At 46.2% G+C, this 16,168-nt stretch overlaps 1 protein-coding gene across 12 annotated transcripts in view; it reads right to left on the minus strand.

Annotated features, from left to right (window-relative positions):
- Positions 1-16,168, minus strand: part of LOC148638614 (protein TANC2-like) — a 224,060-nt gene that overhangs the window by 83,596 nt on the left and 124,296 nt on the right. For all 12 annotated transcript variants that reach the window (XR_015930926.1, XM_088622749.1, XM_088622750.1 and 9 more), the window contains 2 exons: positions 9,238-9,309; positions 4,825-5,007 (listed from right to left, as the gene is read on the minus strand). Coding sequence is in view for 11 of the 12 variants with exons in the window: in XM_088622749.1 (XP_088478875.1) it covers positions 4,825-5,007; positions 9,238-9,309 (255 nt within the window). In the remaining variant the exon portion in view is untranslated. The remainder of the gene's footprint in view (positions 1-4,824; positions 5,008-9,237; positions 9,310-16,168) is intronic.

Genomic DNA, 16,168 nt, shown 5'->3' on the forward strand with positions numbered 1-16,168 from the left:
CTGGAACTGCACAGCCTGGCCTGGAAACTCCTGTTCGTTTTAAGATTGTGCACAACTTTTGTCACCATCTTCTAAGAAAGACATTGCTATTCTAGACTCAGTCAAGAAAAGAATTTCCAGATATGTTTGCCAACAACTATATCACCCTGCAACTTACAGCTGGCAGCCCACTGAAGCTCAGCAAGTGTGAGCCTGGCCAGTACCTGGAGGGGAGACCTTCTGGAAAAGCACACTAGAAGAGGTGTTAGTGGGGCCAGTAGGGAGCGCTCACCCGGCAGTCTGTGTGGGTCCTGATGCCCCAGTACAGTGAAGGGGACACTTTACTGTAAAAAGGTGCCATCCTTTGGATGAGACTTAAAACCGAGATCTTGACTCTCTGGAGTCATTAAAAAGCCCAGGGTGTTTCTTAAAAAGAGTGGGGAAGTTACCCTGGTGAACAGGCTAAATTTCCCCCTGGCTTTTACCAGTCATGGCCTCCTAATAATCTATGAACTGGCTTCATCACTCTGCTCTCCTCTCCACTAATAGCTGGTGTGTGGTGAGCGTGCTGGCGCATCATCTACAGTAGGTGGGGCTGCACACTGGTAGGGGTGGAGGGGATCCCCATTACCTGTAAAGCACTTTGAGTGGAGTGTAGAGAAATTTTATTACACATTATGGGGCTTAATGGGATGTCCTGCGCCATTTTAACATGAAAAGTTCTTGTTCACATCTCTGTAACACAGGTATTCAAAATCTTTGTAGAAAAAAGTCAATCCAGCGGATATCTTCACATAAGCAGAAACTGAGTGTAAATCTATTGAAATCTGAGCACGGAAGACACTTCTTTATGCAAAGGGCTGTGGGAGTCTTCCCAGCCTTGTTGTTGATGCCAGCTCTTCTTTCAAGCAATAGCTTGATTTTTGGATTAGGTAGCTACAAACTACTAATAATTCTTTGCCACTTCTTGTTTGCAATTGTCCTTAGCTACAAGTAGTGAGCTAGAGATCAATCACCAGTTGCAATCAGCTGTTTATTTGCAGGAATATTCTCGCTCTATTGTTTGGGAGAAAAGTTAAGAGCAGAGGAGAGGGTCTGGGCATACAGTACAGTGAGTTCAAAGCAGGTTTGCAGTCTCAAGACATACTGTACTGTACTGTAATAATAAAGCATCAGTGTTCATGTAAAAAAAACAGTAATTGTAAGGTACTGCAAGTTAAGCAAGTCATCAGTTTCTAACAGAAATCACTGAAACCTCCAGCGTCATTAAGTATACTTTGAGCATACAGTCTTTTTAAGGTTGTAAAGAATGTCCAAAGTTTTTAATTCCCAAGTGTGAGTACCAGACAAAGAAATGATCAAAAGCAGTTTTAAGCCAAGAAGAGAGGGAGTGAGAGGTGTGAAAAGATGTGTGCGATGGATTTGTGCCTATGGTGTAAATATATATTAGTCATGAAGCATGATGCTATTTAATTTCAAGACATTTTAGCTTTCTTCTCAATTACAAGCGCTTACATTTTTATTATCAACGCACAATGGAAGGATGTGCGGTGGAGAGCTGTCAGCAATCTGTCATGAGTCACTTTTCATGCTGCTCTTGTTCTCCAGCATTGATCCAGATATTTAGATAGCACATTCACCTGCCTGCTAATTCAGTCTTACTGCAGTTTCCGATCAAGCCTGTACTCTCACCTCTGCAGTTCAAAATCCAATCGGTTACTGAATTGCACTGTGATATCACAAGCTTAAGAAAAATGCCGTTGCTCAAAATAAAACAACACAATTCAGCATACCTAGTCGAAGTTCTGAAATTCAGTTTTGGGAGGAAAATAACCCTATAACTTAGCTTAAAGTGTTACCTATTGCTGGAGCGGCCATAAAAATGTACATGATTAGTAGAGATTGATTTTAAAGCTTTAGCTTCACTAAAAAAAAAACGATGGTGAAGAAGTTCCAGTGGCGGATGGATGGACTAAAAATTGAACAAAAGAGGGCTGCTGGCTGGTTCTGGCATCTCCAGCTCATGTCTGGGTGCGTTGGCTGACTCTGACTCTAGGTGTGCTCAGGCTGGCACAGAGGTTATTAATCAACCTCGCTAACAGCTTTATCCAATGCCAATCAAATATGTACCTATCTACTGAAGCAATCGCTGAAACAATCTGAGTGACGAACCACGCTTAGGGTGCAACAGCAGTGCCTCACCCATGACGGGTCCAGAGGCCTGCTCTTGTGCGAGATCAATGGCAGACACAGGAGGGCTCATACAGGACGCGAGGACATGGGAGTCACATCCAGTCCTCAACCATTTCCCTTCTCCCAGTGCAGCAAAGCCGTGCTGATTCATTATTACTGCAGTAATCCCGTTTATAAAACAAAACTCCTCATTTAAATGATCTCCTGTACTGCCTTCAGCACTCTCCTGAACAGGCAGGTAAAGGTTTAAACCTGCCGCCCTGAAGGGATCAGGAAAGCAGACAGCACACTGTGACGAAGCAGGCCTGCTCTCGGCTCTGGCCAAGGGGCTGTGAGGACAACAGAGCACAGGCCTCCTCCTCCTCCTCCTCCTCCTCCTCCGCCAGGCTTTTACATAACAGCGGGAGGCGGGTGGGCAGGGAGATGGCGACAGGATGGAGAGGGATGTGGGAGTGAGCGAGAAGAGAGGAAGACGTAGCCGAACAGCTGCGGAAGTGGAAATGACATGCCAGGACACAGTGCCTTCATCACTTTGGGAGCACAGGGGCTGTCGGTTCTCTCCTGAAGCGCCAGACAGTTCCCAAACACTACACACGGGGAAACACTACCACCCTGAACTGATCCAACGGCAAATCCTTGCCCTAGCAGTGTGTTTTTAAAAGGATAGAAAAGACAAAAGCAACATCCTAAATAATAAAGTCACTGCCTGTAAAGCAACAGGGAGACCAAACTGCTGGAACCCAGCTCTCTTATAGATTCCCAGGCACACAAGCAGACCTCCTTCACACTGGATCACCTGTTGACCCTCTTCAAGGTCATAGCCCTGGAAGTCCTCACAGACTGATACAGTACATGCTACAGTCAAAATCAAATATTTAAGCGTCATTTCTGACATATCAGTGCCTCAGCAGCAGCAGCAAGAGCAGAAACCACATACCCATCGCGTCATTATGCCTTCATCTTTGAGCAAGCTGTATATCTCGCCCCATCTACTTCGCTCCATAGTGAGCACAGCAAACCTCACACACACTGAAATGTTGTTACCACGCACAGAGAAACAAACTGTTCAAGAAGCCAGGTTCAGAAAACATACCCAGCTGAGGAAAGTGTCTACACATGAAAACTCTCCCAGTTGCAGTATAATGTACTCCAAAAAAACAAGACAGGAAGCTTCCTTGCCTGCTTTCCTCTCCCCATGAACAGCAATGAAAACATCTGGTATCGCACTCAAACAATAATGCAAAAGACGAAAAGGCAAGAAACTAGCTCCTGTTGACAGGGCTTTCTGGACCGCAGTGAAACTCCTCCTGTTAGAAAGAGTGGTGATGTGTGAAATCCAGTTTAAACTCTTGGGCCGTTCCTAAAAATCCACGCTTTCCCCAGCAGCTGACACACATGGCATCACAAAGCCTTTCCCAGCGGCAACAAACATGAAAAACTCTCAAAAGCCTTAAAAAATGTAAGCCCACTGTTCAGAAATGTATGTGTTGCAGTAACATTAGGCCAGCTTTTTTCGTTTTGATTTGCTGTGGCCAACGCTTCTTCCATCTTGACGACATCAAAGGGTTAAGAAATACAAAAAAAACAGGAGAGCAGTGCACCCTAGTGTCCATTAAAGAAATTACAATGTCTGCCCACCTTCAGTTTCAGACCTAGGGTGCACAGGTCTATACAAAACAGGTGATAACCCAACAGGATGGGGGGGTTGTAATGGAAAAACTGTGTCCCCATTTATAAATGTTCCCCCCAACCCTCAAAATACAACCAGAGCTGTAGCTGTTTGCTGAGATTAATGCTAATGTCCTACAATAACAAACCCTAAAATATTCAATAAAATATTCCAGGCTCATTTCAGGACTGTAAATGTAGACTAATGATGGTGAAAGGCTCTGCAGTTTAATGTAATGGAAACCTTATAAAAGGTTTATTGTTTGTCATTATTTGCATCATTAAAACACAACTTTACACACGTTCTGGCCGGGGTGGAGAGAACGCCTCAGCTTCTAACAATCAGAGGGAATATATATATCGGTCTGCTGGCTGGTGCCAGGCACACCTCGGGGGCAGAGCTGCAGCTGTGAGGGCAGAGAGTGAGGCTGCACTGCCCCCCAGTCTCCTCATAGTGCACCCCCTCTTTCACTGGGGAGTCTAGTGTTAAAGATGACCATCCTTCCGGAACACATGAAAACAGGGGCTTCACTTGCACATGCTCAGAGCGAATAATAATGAATCAGGCTAGTGGCACAGAGGGGTTCCCTTCCTGCTGACCCAGATTCTCTACCTGCCCAGCCAGTGAGTCATCCTTCTGTCATTTTGACTGTGATGCCAGCTCTGTTTTCTACCGATTCTTCCCTAGTTTCAAAATGCACACTTATGTTCATGCATTTACCACGTTTTAACTTAATGTCCTACACTTGACTACGAGTTCACCATGATATGCCGTAGCTGCGATTTTAAAGAGCGTTTTCCCCACTCCGTCTGTCGATGCGTTTTAATCGACTTTGCCAACCCTCGGTGAAGCAGGACCTGGCCGTGCCGCGAGAGGTCAGCTCTGTCCGGACCGAGGGGTGCTGGGAACTAGTGCCCATTACGGAGGACCACCTGAACGCAAGAGCCCAGCTCAGCGAGGGGCTGCTCCCCGGCCCGTCTTACCCGTGAGCTTCTTCATGGGCTGCAGGCGCACACTGATGGCCTGGTGCGTGAGAAGCGGCGAGGACGGCAGCGAGCGGGACACGCCCTCCATGATGCGGATGTGCTGCATGCCTTCGGTCACCGGCAGGGGGGGCACGGCGTAGTCTCCTTCGAACGCACAGTCGCTGTCTGCGGAGCTGCCACCTGCAGGGGCCATGGAGCAACAACAGGACAGCCTCAGCGCTCTGAGAACAGGGACAGCCCAAAGGTAGAACAAGACCCATTTAAAAAAACAGAGAACTAGCTCTCCCCCCTGGGTGCTGCACCTCTTCCAAATTCACCACACGTTACCATCCATCCATATTCTCACATCTTCACCCAATACAGGATCGCATGCAAGATGATACTACAGTATCACAACTATACTGTCATACCTACAAATGTACAGTATGCAACATTTTAGCAACATCATATTTCTTTGAAGCAGATTGTCCGAGAAGTTTTATTGTCTTGGGAGAAGTTTCTCAGCAAGGTGTTCCCTTCTATCCAGGTAAATCCTAACAGATACAGCACAGGGCTGTATCCATCCATTTTCTAACCGTTTCATCCAATTCAGGGTCACAGAGGAGCCAGAGCCTGTCCCAGCGGGCAACGGGCTGAAGGCAGGACTCACCCTGAACAGGACACCAGTCCCTCGCAGGGCTCAGAAAGACATGCCACACACTCACACCCCCGGGGCCAGCGAACGGACCTATCAGTATGTCCCTGGACAGCGGGAGGAAACTGGAGCACCCAGAGGAACCCCATGTGAACATGAGGAGAACACAGAAACTCCACAGAAGACTGCACTTCAGGATTTTAACCCTGGCCCCAGCGCTGCAAGGAAGCAATGCTTACAGTACCACTACTCCATCATGCTGCCCAAGCATGTTACATTCAAATCTAAACATATTGTTCCTCTCATTGCCAGGCTTGGGACAACCGGCACAGCCTCATGGGAAGACTGTGACTGACGCAGGTCATGCTCTACAACCCCCTGTGAAGTTGTTACTGTATGCTGTCGACAGAAGGAGGTGTTTTTTTATTTTTAAGTTAAATGCCTGCAATAATGGAAATTAAGTAGTTTTTTTTTTAAGTTGGTGACTCGCTGACTGAGAATAGGACAATTTCCTGAACTTGTCAAAGTGCAAAAAAACAGCAGAGAAAAAAATGGCTTTGCGGGTACCGAATAGGATGAAAAGCATTGTTTTTTGCGTTAGAGCTGGTATATTGATTCTGCGCTCATGATAAGGTTTCAGCCAGAGAGCTTGAACCCCTGGGGGCAGTATTCCAACTGTACCTCCTATCTGATCTGCGCTGAAATTGAGTGATAGAGCAGGCTCTTGCTGCAGACATATTTTTCATCTGTCAGCAGCCGTTGTGTTTGAAAACCTGTTTTCAGTAAAATTACATCCATGGATTTTAATTACATTTTTGTATATTTAAATTCCATATTTCAATATAAAATTGCCTAAGCATAAAAAAAAACAATGCCCATAGCAGGGCCCCATTTCTGCAGTCTAAATCATTTAACCTTGCTAATAAATAAGGCACTATATTCTTATATACATCCCAGCTTGCTATATCATTTGACATTTACGCCTGAAAATTATCAAGAACTGGGAGAGCATTTTAGTGTTGTACAAGCTTCTTCTGCATCAGGCTCCACCAACAGGAAACGGTCTTAAAAAAAGCTTTTCCCACACATTTTCAAGTTTCTAGTCGTCCTGTTTCGCTTCATGGTTAACAAGTCGAATACTGCTGTAAGCAGAAACTAAATGGAACTAAGTAACACTCATTACTGGGCATAGAGTACATCAAAGTGCTGAATGAACAGCAGTGTGAAATCCTGATGCTGGGAGATTCTGTAGGGGTCCTTTAAGAAAACCACATCGGTCAAACGCCGGCGTCGCTGCTGCCGCGTTCGCAGCCCGCCTGTACGACACGCCGAGCTCCTGGCTGGAGCAGATCCATCCGCTCGCGCTGCAGCAGGCTCTGTGGGGGCACTGCGCCTTTGGAAATACTGCATACGCGCTTCGAGGTGAAAATTCCACTCCTGCCTGCTTAGTGGGTGTTAAAAAATGCTTGGCAGCGGGCATCACAACTCCCGAACGCCGCTCTGTATAAATATCTCCACAAGAAGCGATTTCGCTTCTGACCAGGACTGCGGGAGGTGTAGAAAAGGGAGGAAGGGGGATTATGAAGGCAGGAGAGAAACTGGTCTTAGGCTAGGAATAAAAGACACAATAAAAGATTTCACTTTACTTTCCTGGTGAAGAATAAGTCTCCCCAAGGGACTAAACTGTATGTAGGAACGGTTCTTGGAAAACAGGAGAGAATCCCCTGGTAATGTACGCACCACACACAGACACACACAGACACACACAGACACACACAGACACACACAGACACACACAGACACACACTGGCAGAGTGGGCAGATATCTGTCCAGGAGGGCGCTCATTACAGTCAGAACACCTGCACAAGACATTCGGGAAAAATTGCTGGGAAATAAACTAGGAATGGACAGATTTCTGACACTGGATGAAAGGGTGAAGAATAACGCTGCCTGACACCAGATATTACACAAGAATCCTGGGAGTTCTGCCTGCCCTGGCTGACAGCTGCAGACGTCTAGAAGCTCCTGGTGCAAGCAGGTGTTTGTCAAGCAAGGGAAAACACATGCATGCACTCTCCTGCGACAAGTATGTCTCAGACTCAGATTCACAAAAAGGATGCATTGGAATATTAAAGGGAGGGGTCAGAAGTCCAAACCACATGACTGAAGGGCTGCGAGTTCAAATCCCTGGCGGGATCACAGCTGCTGTTGAGCAAGGTATCTTATTTATTATTCCAGCATTTCCATAGCATTTTTCATCTTAGGAATTTATAGACCCACTTTATCCACCTCTGAGGGGCAGCATCCACTACACAGCAGGAAAGATGGAGAAGAGAGAAATAACTTTTATTTCTATTACACTATTACACTATTTCAATTAGTGGGAATGTTCGGCAGATCGGATTTTGTGGAATTTAGCCAGAACACCGGGGTTAACAGCCTTACAAACAGTACCACTGGATCTTTCAGGACCTCGCTTTAACATCCCATCCAAGGCACGGCACCTCCCACACAGTGCAGCAGTGTTTTGTCTCATCACACCCGGTATCTGGGCTTTGGTTAGGAAATTCATGTCCAGGGGGAAGAACTTCACCTACTATCACTTACAGCACCACCCTGAATTCCTTGGAGGCCTCCTATCCCAGCCTTGCGGAGCTACTGAGATCTGACACAGCTATCACATCAGGCTACCTGGGGGTAACACCCGTTAAGGATATAAACAGCTACCACTTTTTGTACTGTATGGGGGGAAAGAACTGATCACTGTAACCCCTAAAATGTTTTTTTTAATGGAACCCCAAAATGTAAGCCAAATACATTTAAGTAATAACAAACAACGCTAAGAATAAATTACAGAAACACCCAAAAAACATGAATCAAATGCTTAAAACATTCTGATTTCCTTAGATGTCCAAATATGATCTGATATGATTAAGTAGAAGAGATCCATAAAATGAATTCAGGAGGTGACTGACCGATTGTTACTTCTAGGCTCAGCTATCACTGTCTGGACCCTTATTGGCTTTGGCTATTTTTCAGGACAGAGAGAAAAACGGGATGGGTTTGGTCTGCTAAAGTGATCCTTGTGCCAAGGTGAGACTGATCACCCTTTCAAAAGTCCATCTGTGTGCTTTCCCAATTAGTATTCATGACAGTGCACCTTCTGCCACTCAGCTGTAGCTTTGCACAGAGCACATTCCCAGATCTCCAACACATTCATTTCATAAGAACTTGAACGTTCTGTAGGAGAACATTTCCAATCTGCCTGCAAATCTTTCCAACTAGAAGGCTGTCGGACACACATTCTCAGACTCAAAGAAATAAAACATTAATAGCTGTTACATAACTGCTTAATTAATTTAAATCTGGAACAAACTGCTCATTAAATTTTATGGGGATCTATTCAATGGGAATCTGTTGATAGCACTATTGGTAATTTCATTAATGTAATTAATAACAGCGATGTATTATTTATAGCACTGAATGTGGATTAGACTGCCCTCCAAACTAAAAGAAGACTAATGAGAGAGAGAGAGAGAGAGAACAAGAGAAAATGTACAGAAAGTAAAACAGCAGAAAAAGAAGTGAATGAGAAAGTGAGAAGTTACTAGATAGAAACAGAAAATGGAAGAATATGAAAGAGAAAGTGGGAGAAAAGAGAAAGGGAAAGGCAACAAAAAGAAAGTGAAAGCCAATTTGGGAAGAGGCAACAAGAGAAAGAGCAAGAGAAGAAAGTAAGAGAGCAAGGGGCTGGAGTGGCTCAGGGCTGGCTTACCTGGCCCAGTGTGGCTCAGTCTGGACTCTACGTTGGGCGGCCGGAGCTCTCCAGTGTCCTCGTTCCCACCGTCTGCAGAGGAGGAGCAGAAAGAGCAGAGGGAGTGAGACCGGGGCAGCCAGGCTGGGGGGCCCAGGTCGCCCCCCGTGCTGTCCCTGGGCTGGCGAGATGGGCACACCATTTGATACACCACTAAGTACGCCACCTCCCTCTCAGACAGCCTAGTGTTCAAGGGCAAGGCGCCCAGCAGACTGGTGAGGCATAATCTGTCCGTGCTGCGCCTGGGCACCCTGCCTCGCGGCAGGTGACACCTGCGCCCCCTCTGCATCTCCCAGCGGGCACTGCGCCTCTGCTTGCGCCTCATCACTCCCCCTGACCGGATACCAACGGATCAGGCTTCTTCGGGCTGCAGGCTTGACTGCAGCTCCTGCAGAAAGTGGATTAACAGAGAACGGCTCTCCTGTGTGCCACGGCTGCAGGTGAAGTGTGAAAGACTCCTTCTCCATCCCCCCCACTACTGCCCCACGATTCAGGCAGAGAGAGTCTGGGCTCAGGCAGGGCAGAGGAGGCAGCAGTAGGGTATGGGGGCTAGGGGGTATCTAAATGGGCACGGAAAAACTTGCTGACGCACTGCGCTGTTTTGGAGCTGATTGGTATAATGATCAGTTATACACAGGCTATCGACTCCTGTACAGAATTAGAAGCAGTATATAGGCAAGGTCGATAGGTCCCCCAGGCTATTGGGATCAGTGAGCCCAGGGTCACTCAAAGGCAGCATCTCCTCGAGAGCAGCTTGTGAATTACCACACCAGAGTCGGGGTCTCACTTTTCACCAGAACCATGGGCAGAAAAATGCCAGGCACAAATATTTTGACTTTTGTCTACTTAATCAAATAACAGTGCCTCTCTGGTGTCTCACACTTTCTGAATGGAAGGCGTCTGCGTGCTCATTACAACTGGTCCCACAGTAGAGTTGTCCGGACAGCTGCTGGAACGTGCGAGTAGAGTATCATATAATGTGCATCAAGTCGCCCTCTAGGAGTTTTTGAGTAATCTACTGCAACTACAAGAAGATAACTTTAGTCTATGAGATTTAGTCTATGCTTAGAATGAACAGGTACACAATCTGCTCAGAGGTACTGACACAACGCCCCTGTTCAGCCTGTGGCCTGGTTTCCAGCACTGACGTGCTGCTTGTCAGCAGAGACCGGCTGTCTCCACAAGGTGGGGTGAGCAGGTGCTTGGTGCTATTTGGGATCCATGATCTCAAATGGAACCCCATGAGCCCATCGTGGGGGGCAGGCACCCTGTCGCAACAACTGGGACAGTTGAGCCTGAGATCACAAATTTTAAAATTCAGAATTCATGAACGAAGTCTTCCAGCCAGCACTTGGGTTGTCATTGCTGCATTGCCTAAGCCAACTGGTCTCTTTTGCATTCCCATTTTCTATTTTTTTTTTACTTGTGAAGAACATACAATTTTCCCTGAGAATTAGACTGATGCATGACTTATGCAGTTTGATGGTCAGTAAGCAGGTTCCTATGTGAGGGGACACACTGATGTTCAGCCACGCAGATTCATTCACGTGCACCTTCTCCCGGGCCAGCAGTGGCTTCAAAGTCTGGCCCATTCGAGAGATCCTACACTGTGAAAACCCTGACCCTCACATCCCGTGCCTTTCCAAAACAACTTGCCAGAACTGTGCAAGCATCATGGACTAGGGCTTCCTAGTGCACGCAAAGACTCTTGTTTACACTTCACATAATGTATATGCCAGACCTGTGATTTGTTTAGGCAAAATGAAAGCATGCATTAATAATGCTCTTTATGCAAGTGCTTTTTATCACACAGAATGAAAAAAAAAATAAAAGCAAACAACAGATTAAAAAAAAACTAAGAGGCTGAAATTTATCTGCTTCAGAGCTATTAACTGCAAACGTGGCGATTGTCAGTGTAAGTGACTTCTGAGTGCACAGTGTAAATGACTCATCTTTAAAACTATTTTTCATCGAGACTTTCTGGGCAGCGCATAACAGGATCCGTGCGGCACAGCTGCTGTGTGCTCTGCAATGCGTTCTCAGCTAGTTGCATGCGTACAGTGCAGTGCATCTCTTAGTGCTTCCAGTATTGCCTGCAAATACTGTATATACATACAAATATACTGTATATACTGTATATACTACTGCCCTGTCTCTCTCACACCTGAAGAAGGCCCCACAGCCGAAACGTTGTGTTCTCTTTCTTCTTTTTTTCAGCATGGAATAAACCTATTACTTGTTCCTGTATATACATACTGTATATAAGCAAATTGCATCCTATTACTTTGGATAATGGATCCAAAGTCCTAGATCAAGGTCCTAGATCCTAGATCAAGGTAAGTGTGCATTGATTTCCAATGGTTTGGAAATCTTCTGCCTTCCCAAGATATAGGATAATGTGTGGCTAAGTTATGGGATCTGATAGGGTGGCCTTTATTCTAGATTCATGTAGTTTAAGAAGCTCTGAACAATGCAATGCACATCTGCTGAAGCCACCTGACCTGCACCCTCACTGCATTTCAAAGAATGGGTACCGATACTGAACCTCCAGGAAAGTTACCCCATTAGTCTGCTTGTGTGCAAATGTGTGGCAAGAAGCCAGAGCACTGGCTTTTTCACAGGCCCCAGACTTGGGCTGTGAGATGCTGTGCGTTCTGAGCCCGCTGCCGTCACGTGTGCAGGGAAAGGAGTCATGCTCTCCTCGGTTGCCATGCTTCCCCTCATCGCCCCTGGCAACAGCACAACCGTGTGACTACAGAACCTTGGCGCTGAGTCACCGCCTTCCTGGAGCTGTGAACCCCATCACTCTGCCATCTGATGCACTCCTCCTCCAGCCACAGCGGCCCCAGAACCCTCCTCTCCCTGCGTACCGGCCACATCAAACCCAAAGCAATTGCCATCCTCTCCCAGGCTGTGTACTGCTGAGGCTTAGCTGTGCTTTCCATTGTCTTATTTCCATGCACATACTTAAACACCGATTTTAGCCCCTCGTTTTTCTACAGGCATTATTAGCATTTCCCTCATTTGGAGCTTAATGCAGAGACAGTGGTGCAGCGGTACAAAAAAAAGCAATCTCACTTCTCCTGCAGTCAAATCAAAGCCACTCACAGCACCTGCACGATCTATAAGCCCCAGTGACCCTTTGTGCTGCAGATGCATACTGAAACAGATAAGCCCCCTGCCACAAGGCAACAGGAGCAGTAAGCACAGTAAAACAACCCTGCCCTGCACCCTGGAGTTGTTTAGGCTCAAACAGTCTTGCCACATTTAACAGAATGGAAAGATCTGGCTGGTTTCAGGTCAGGCTGTGTGTTTCTGAAAGCAGGGTGTGACAACATCCTTTCCTTTCTCTGTGTACGCAGGTATTACTACCAAAGGGGGCCCCTCAGAGTGCCGTAGCTCCAGAAAACAATGATGTGAGCATGCACACTTACAAAATGTTTAATTTTTGCAAATGGAATATTTCTCAAACCACTGGTTTCCAATCCTGGTCCTGGTGACCCAGCACACCTGCTGGTTTTCATTCCAGCCCACCTTCCTTCACCAATTGAAGCCTTAATTGACCTAAGAAGCTGCCTCAGTTGAATATTTGCATTTTGTTCCTAGTCGCAGGTTTTGGATTTTATTTCAATTACAGAATACAATGGTTAAAGCTCTTAAACGTGTCTAAGAGCTGGGAACAAACCGTCCAAACGAACCTTCTTCTTAAGACAACGAAGGGTGTGAGGGTGTCTCTGAGGGTGTGGCTAGAACAGAAACCAGCAGGCGTGTGGGTCAGCAGGACTGAAAACCCCTGGGCTAAGGGAATATGGAACCTGTCAGTCAGGTGTGATCTGCATTGATTCAGGGGGCACAGGTTAATGGAATCAATGGCTGGGAGAAGCAAGGAAATCACATCCAGCTGCCAGTCTACAGCCTGTCCTAGACCCCTGGGCACAGCTACACCAGAGCCCTTGTGGTGTGCGGCCCAACTCTCCTAGCCCTCCAGTCCTCATTCTCCCACCATGGCATCTACTGAGAAAGAACACACAATTCTGGTGTTTTCCCAATTAAGTCTTGCCTAACCAAACAGAATAAAAAGTGCTGCAACCTCGCTTCCATATTAATCTTGTGAACGGAAGCCTGGATTCTGGTTACATAACTTGACCATTAACACTACACGGAAGTGAGCTGCATTTTTAACAAGGTGCAGTGGGAAGGTTACAAAAGCGATAAAAGAATACTGTCTTTTTTTCTGTCCTGTAAATGGCATTGGTCCGGAGGAAATCCAGATTTAGCTCAGGATATGAAAGAGAAAAAATGCCCTATGCTTCATGCTATTTTTGCCAAACAACAAACATCTTGTGAAGTGCAGCGTTACGTAATTCAATTCCATGCTCTGCAGTAAAATGATGGGATCTAGTGCACGGTAGTAAGATAAATTGGGAATTCATGCCAATCCGGGGATTAAATGCACAACCCCGCAGAAAGATGATAACGGATTAGATCAGAGGATGCCAATACCATGAGTATCGGAGCACGCAGCAAACATAATTTTCACATGCCAAGAAATACATGCACACACCTCTCATTGCGGATGACCAAACCCATGTAGGACATCCCGAGTTTAACATGAAACATTTTTCATTCCTGTTTTTCCTGTAAGGCTTGCAAAAATCCTTTTGGAACAAAGTTACATATTTTTTTTGGGTGTGAGATTTGCTCTGCTGTATCCTGGGAAAGGGTATGATGCTCACTACCCTTTCCAGTCGCAGAGAGACTTGTGTCACTGCGATCATTGTGTCACGGCATCTTTTAATCTCCCCACATCAGCTGAAGTCTCAGCGGAGAGGGCAGCGTGGGCCGGAATTTCAAATCAAGAGTGCCGACACTGCTTAACAACACCGCCGAAACGTCCAGGAGATCTTCATCAATAAGAACTAGCTACACATGCAAGAAAAAGCAACAGTGCGACGCTACGTCAATCAATTTACACCTGCACTGCCACAGAAGGAAAGTCTGCGCTGTGTTTTTAAAAGGTCGCAATTTAAAAAGAGCAGTGGACTTCCAGCAATGCCTACAACATGTTGTCCTGATCAGAATGGAAGACGGCCCAGATTGCTTCATGCTGCTTCTTCAAAGGCTATTGAGGTGGAGCTGCAGGATACACAGTACACATGCTGGTAATAAACACAAAAGAATTGGTTGTTTTGTTCGTATTTTGTTGCTCTGGGGCAATGAGCACAGGCTTGGCTCACGTGTTTTGCTTTCCTCTGCGAACACTGAAATTGCTGCCCTCGACACAGTCCCTCTGTTGCACCCAATCACATCCTCGCTGGAGCCTGTCTGAGGCCCTTCCCTTAGGCCCAGGACCTGCACAGCCCTAACACCACACCATTTCCTTGCCTCTGTATCCATTGCTCTTAGCTGGACCCTCATAGCAGCACAACCTCTTAGCACGATCAAGAAAACAGGCTTTTTTTTTCCCTTTGCCCTGCCCTAGTTAGAGCAGACAATTGCACGGGTAACAGATCAGGAGAAATTGCTGGAAAGCACAGAGGCTGCCTCAAGGAAAGGATGGCAGAGTGGCCCACATACTCTAGCAGACTGTAGTGCACAGCACAGAGCCTGCTGGCAAATTCAGCTCTGCGTCCTGTGGGATTCATTGTGCAATGCCGTGAATCCCCTAGGTCCCCTGAACACTACAATTTCTAGACGCCAGACCCTCAAGCCCATCTGATGGTCCTAGTTTTTCAGCGTCTAAGCCAGAGTGAATGGATAGGAATGCTTGCAGGAGATTTTTATCTACCTGGAAGTAAACTGTCTGTGGAGCCCCTTCCCTCAACAACCTGATTACTATAAGACTGCATTCAATGCACATTACACAGGTATCGCTCCCACACGAATTTTAATAAACGTGCATTTACCCTCATACTGTACATACTGACTAGAGTCCCTTACAGCCTTCCATTAGGATGCAGCATGTGCTAAGGCCTAGCATTGACATTTGCCCTTTGCCCTCTCCTTACAGAAATCTACACTGGAAGCCCATCTGTTCTCCCAGGCTTCCCTTTAGCCCTTCCTGTTCTTTCAGGACCTTTGGTGTATCAGGTTTTCTGACACAGCAAATGCTGACCTCTCTGTCGAGTCCGCCATCCTGTGGTCTTTTGCATTAAACATTTCTAGCTTCATGCAGGCTTTCAGTAAAACCTTGAAGTTTACAGAGCTTTTCAATTGCATCTCTTACCTGTGGTCTGTTAGGCATGTATATGACTCTGGAATCTTGCAGAATATTTGAGCTGGGAAGGTCTGCTGGTTCAAGTCTGCGGTTCCAGCACTGACTCACTGTGTCCTGCTCTGTACAAGAGGCTGAGCTGGATGAGATACAATAACTGATGTCCTGTAGGGTGCGAATAATAGTTCACCCTCTAGTCTCCGCAGATAAAAAGCAGGTATTAAATGACTGGTACTCTACTATGCAATCTGTATACAGTAGTACTGTATGTACCTTTTCTCTAATACTTTTATTATGTAACACGTCTTACTGTAAGGAACTGTGAGCTAGCAAACCCTTAAAAAAGACTGACGTGTTGGGTTTTCTACGCTCAATAAAAAGTGACAAAAAAAAACAGAACAGAAGAAAATCAGTTTATCTTTTTCCCCGTCGATGCATGAAATACACCGGATGCTGTGACATCAAGACAGGAGGGCGCGGGCACTGTGGGGTAAATGAAAGACGCCCGCTGAGAGCTAAGGGGGCTAAGAGCTAATTGCATGATTTCCCAGTTCCCATGCCCAACCTGTAATAGCTGGAAGTTAAGCAATTCATTCAGAGAAAAAGAAAAAAGAAACAATGCCTCTTTTCCTGTTAAAATATCCTCCTAACCAAGTGGTAACAATCCCCAGCCCTGCA

This window comes from Lepisosteus platostomus, chromosome 28 (assembly GCF_059453375.1).
Source record: "Lepisosteus platostomus isolate fLepPlt1 chromosome 28, fLepPlt1.hap1, whole genome shotgun sequence".
Lineage (NCBI taxonomy): Eukaryota > Metazoa > Chordata > Actinopteri > Semionotiformes > Lepisosteidae > Lepisosteus > Lepisosteus platostomus.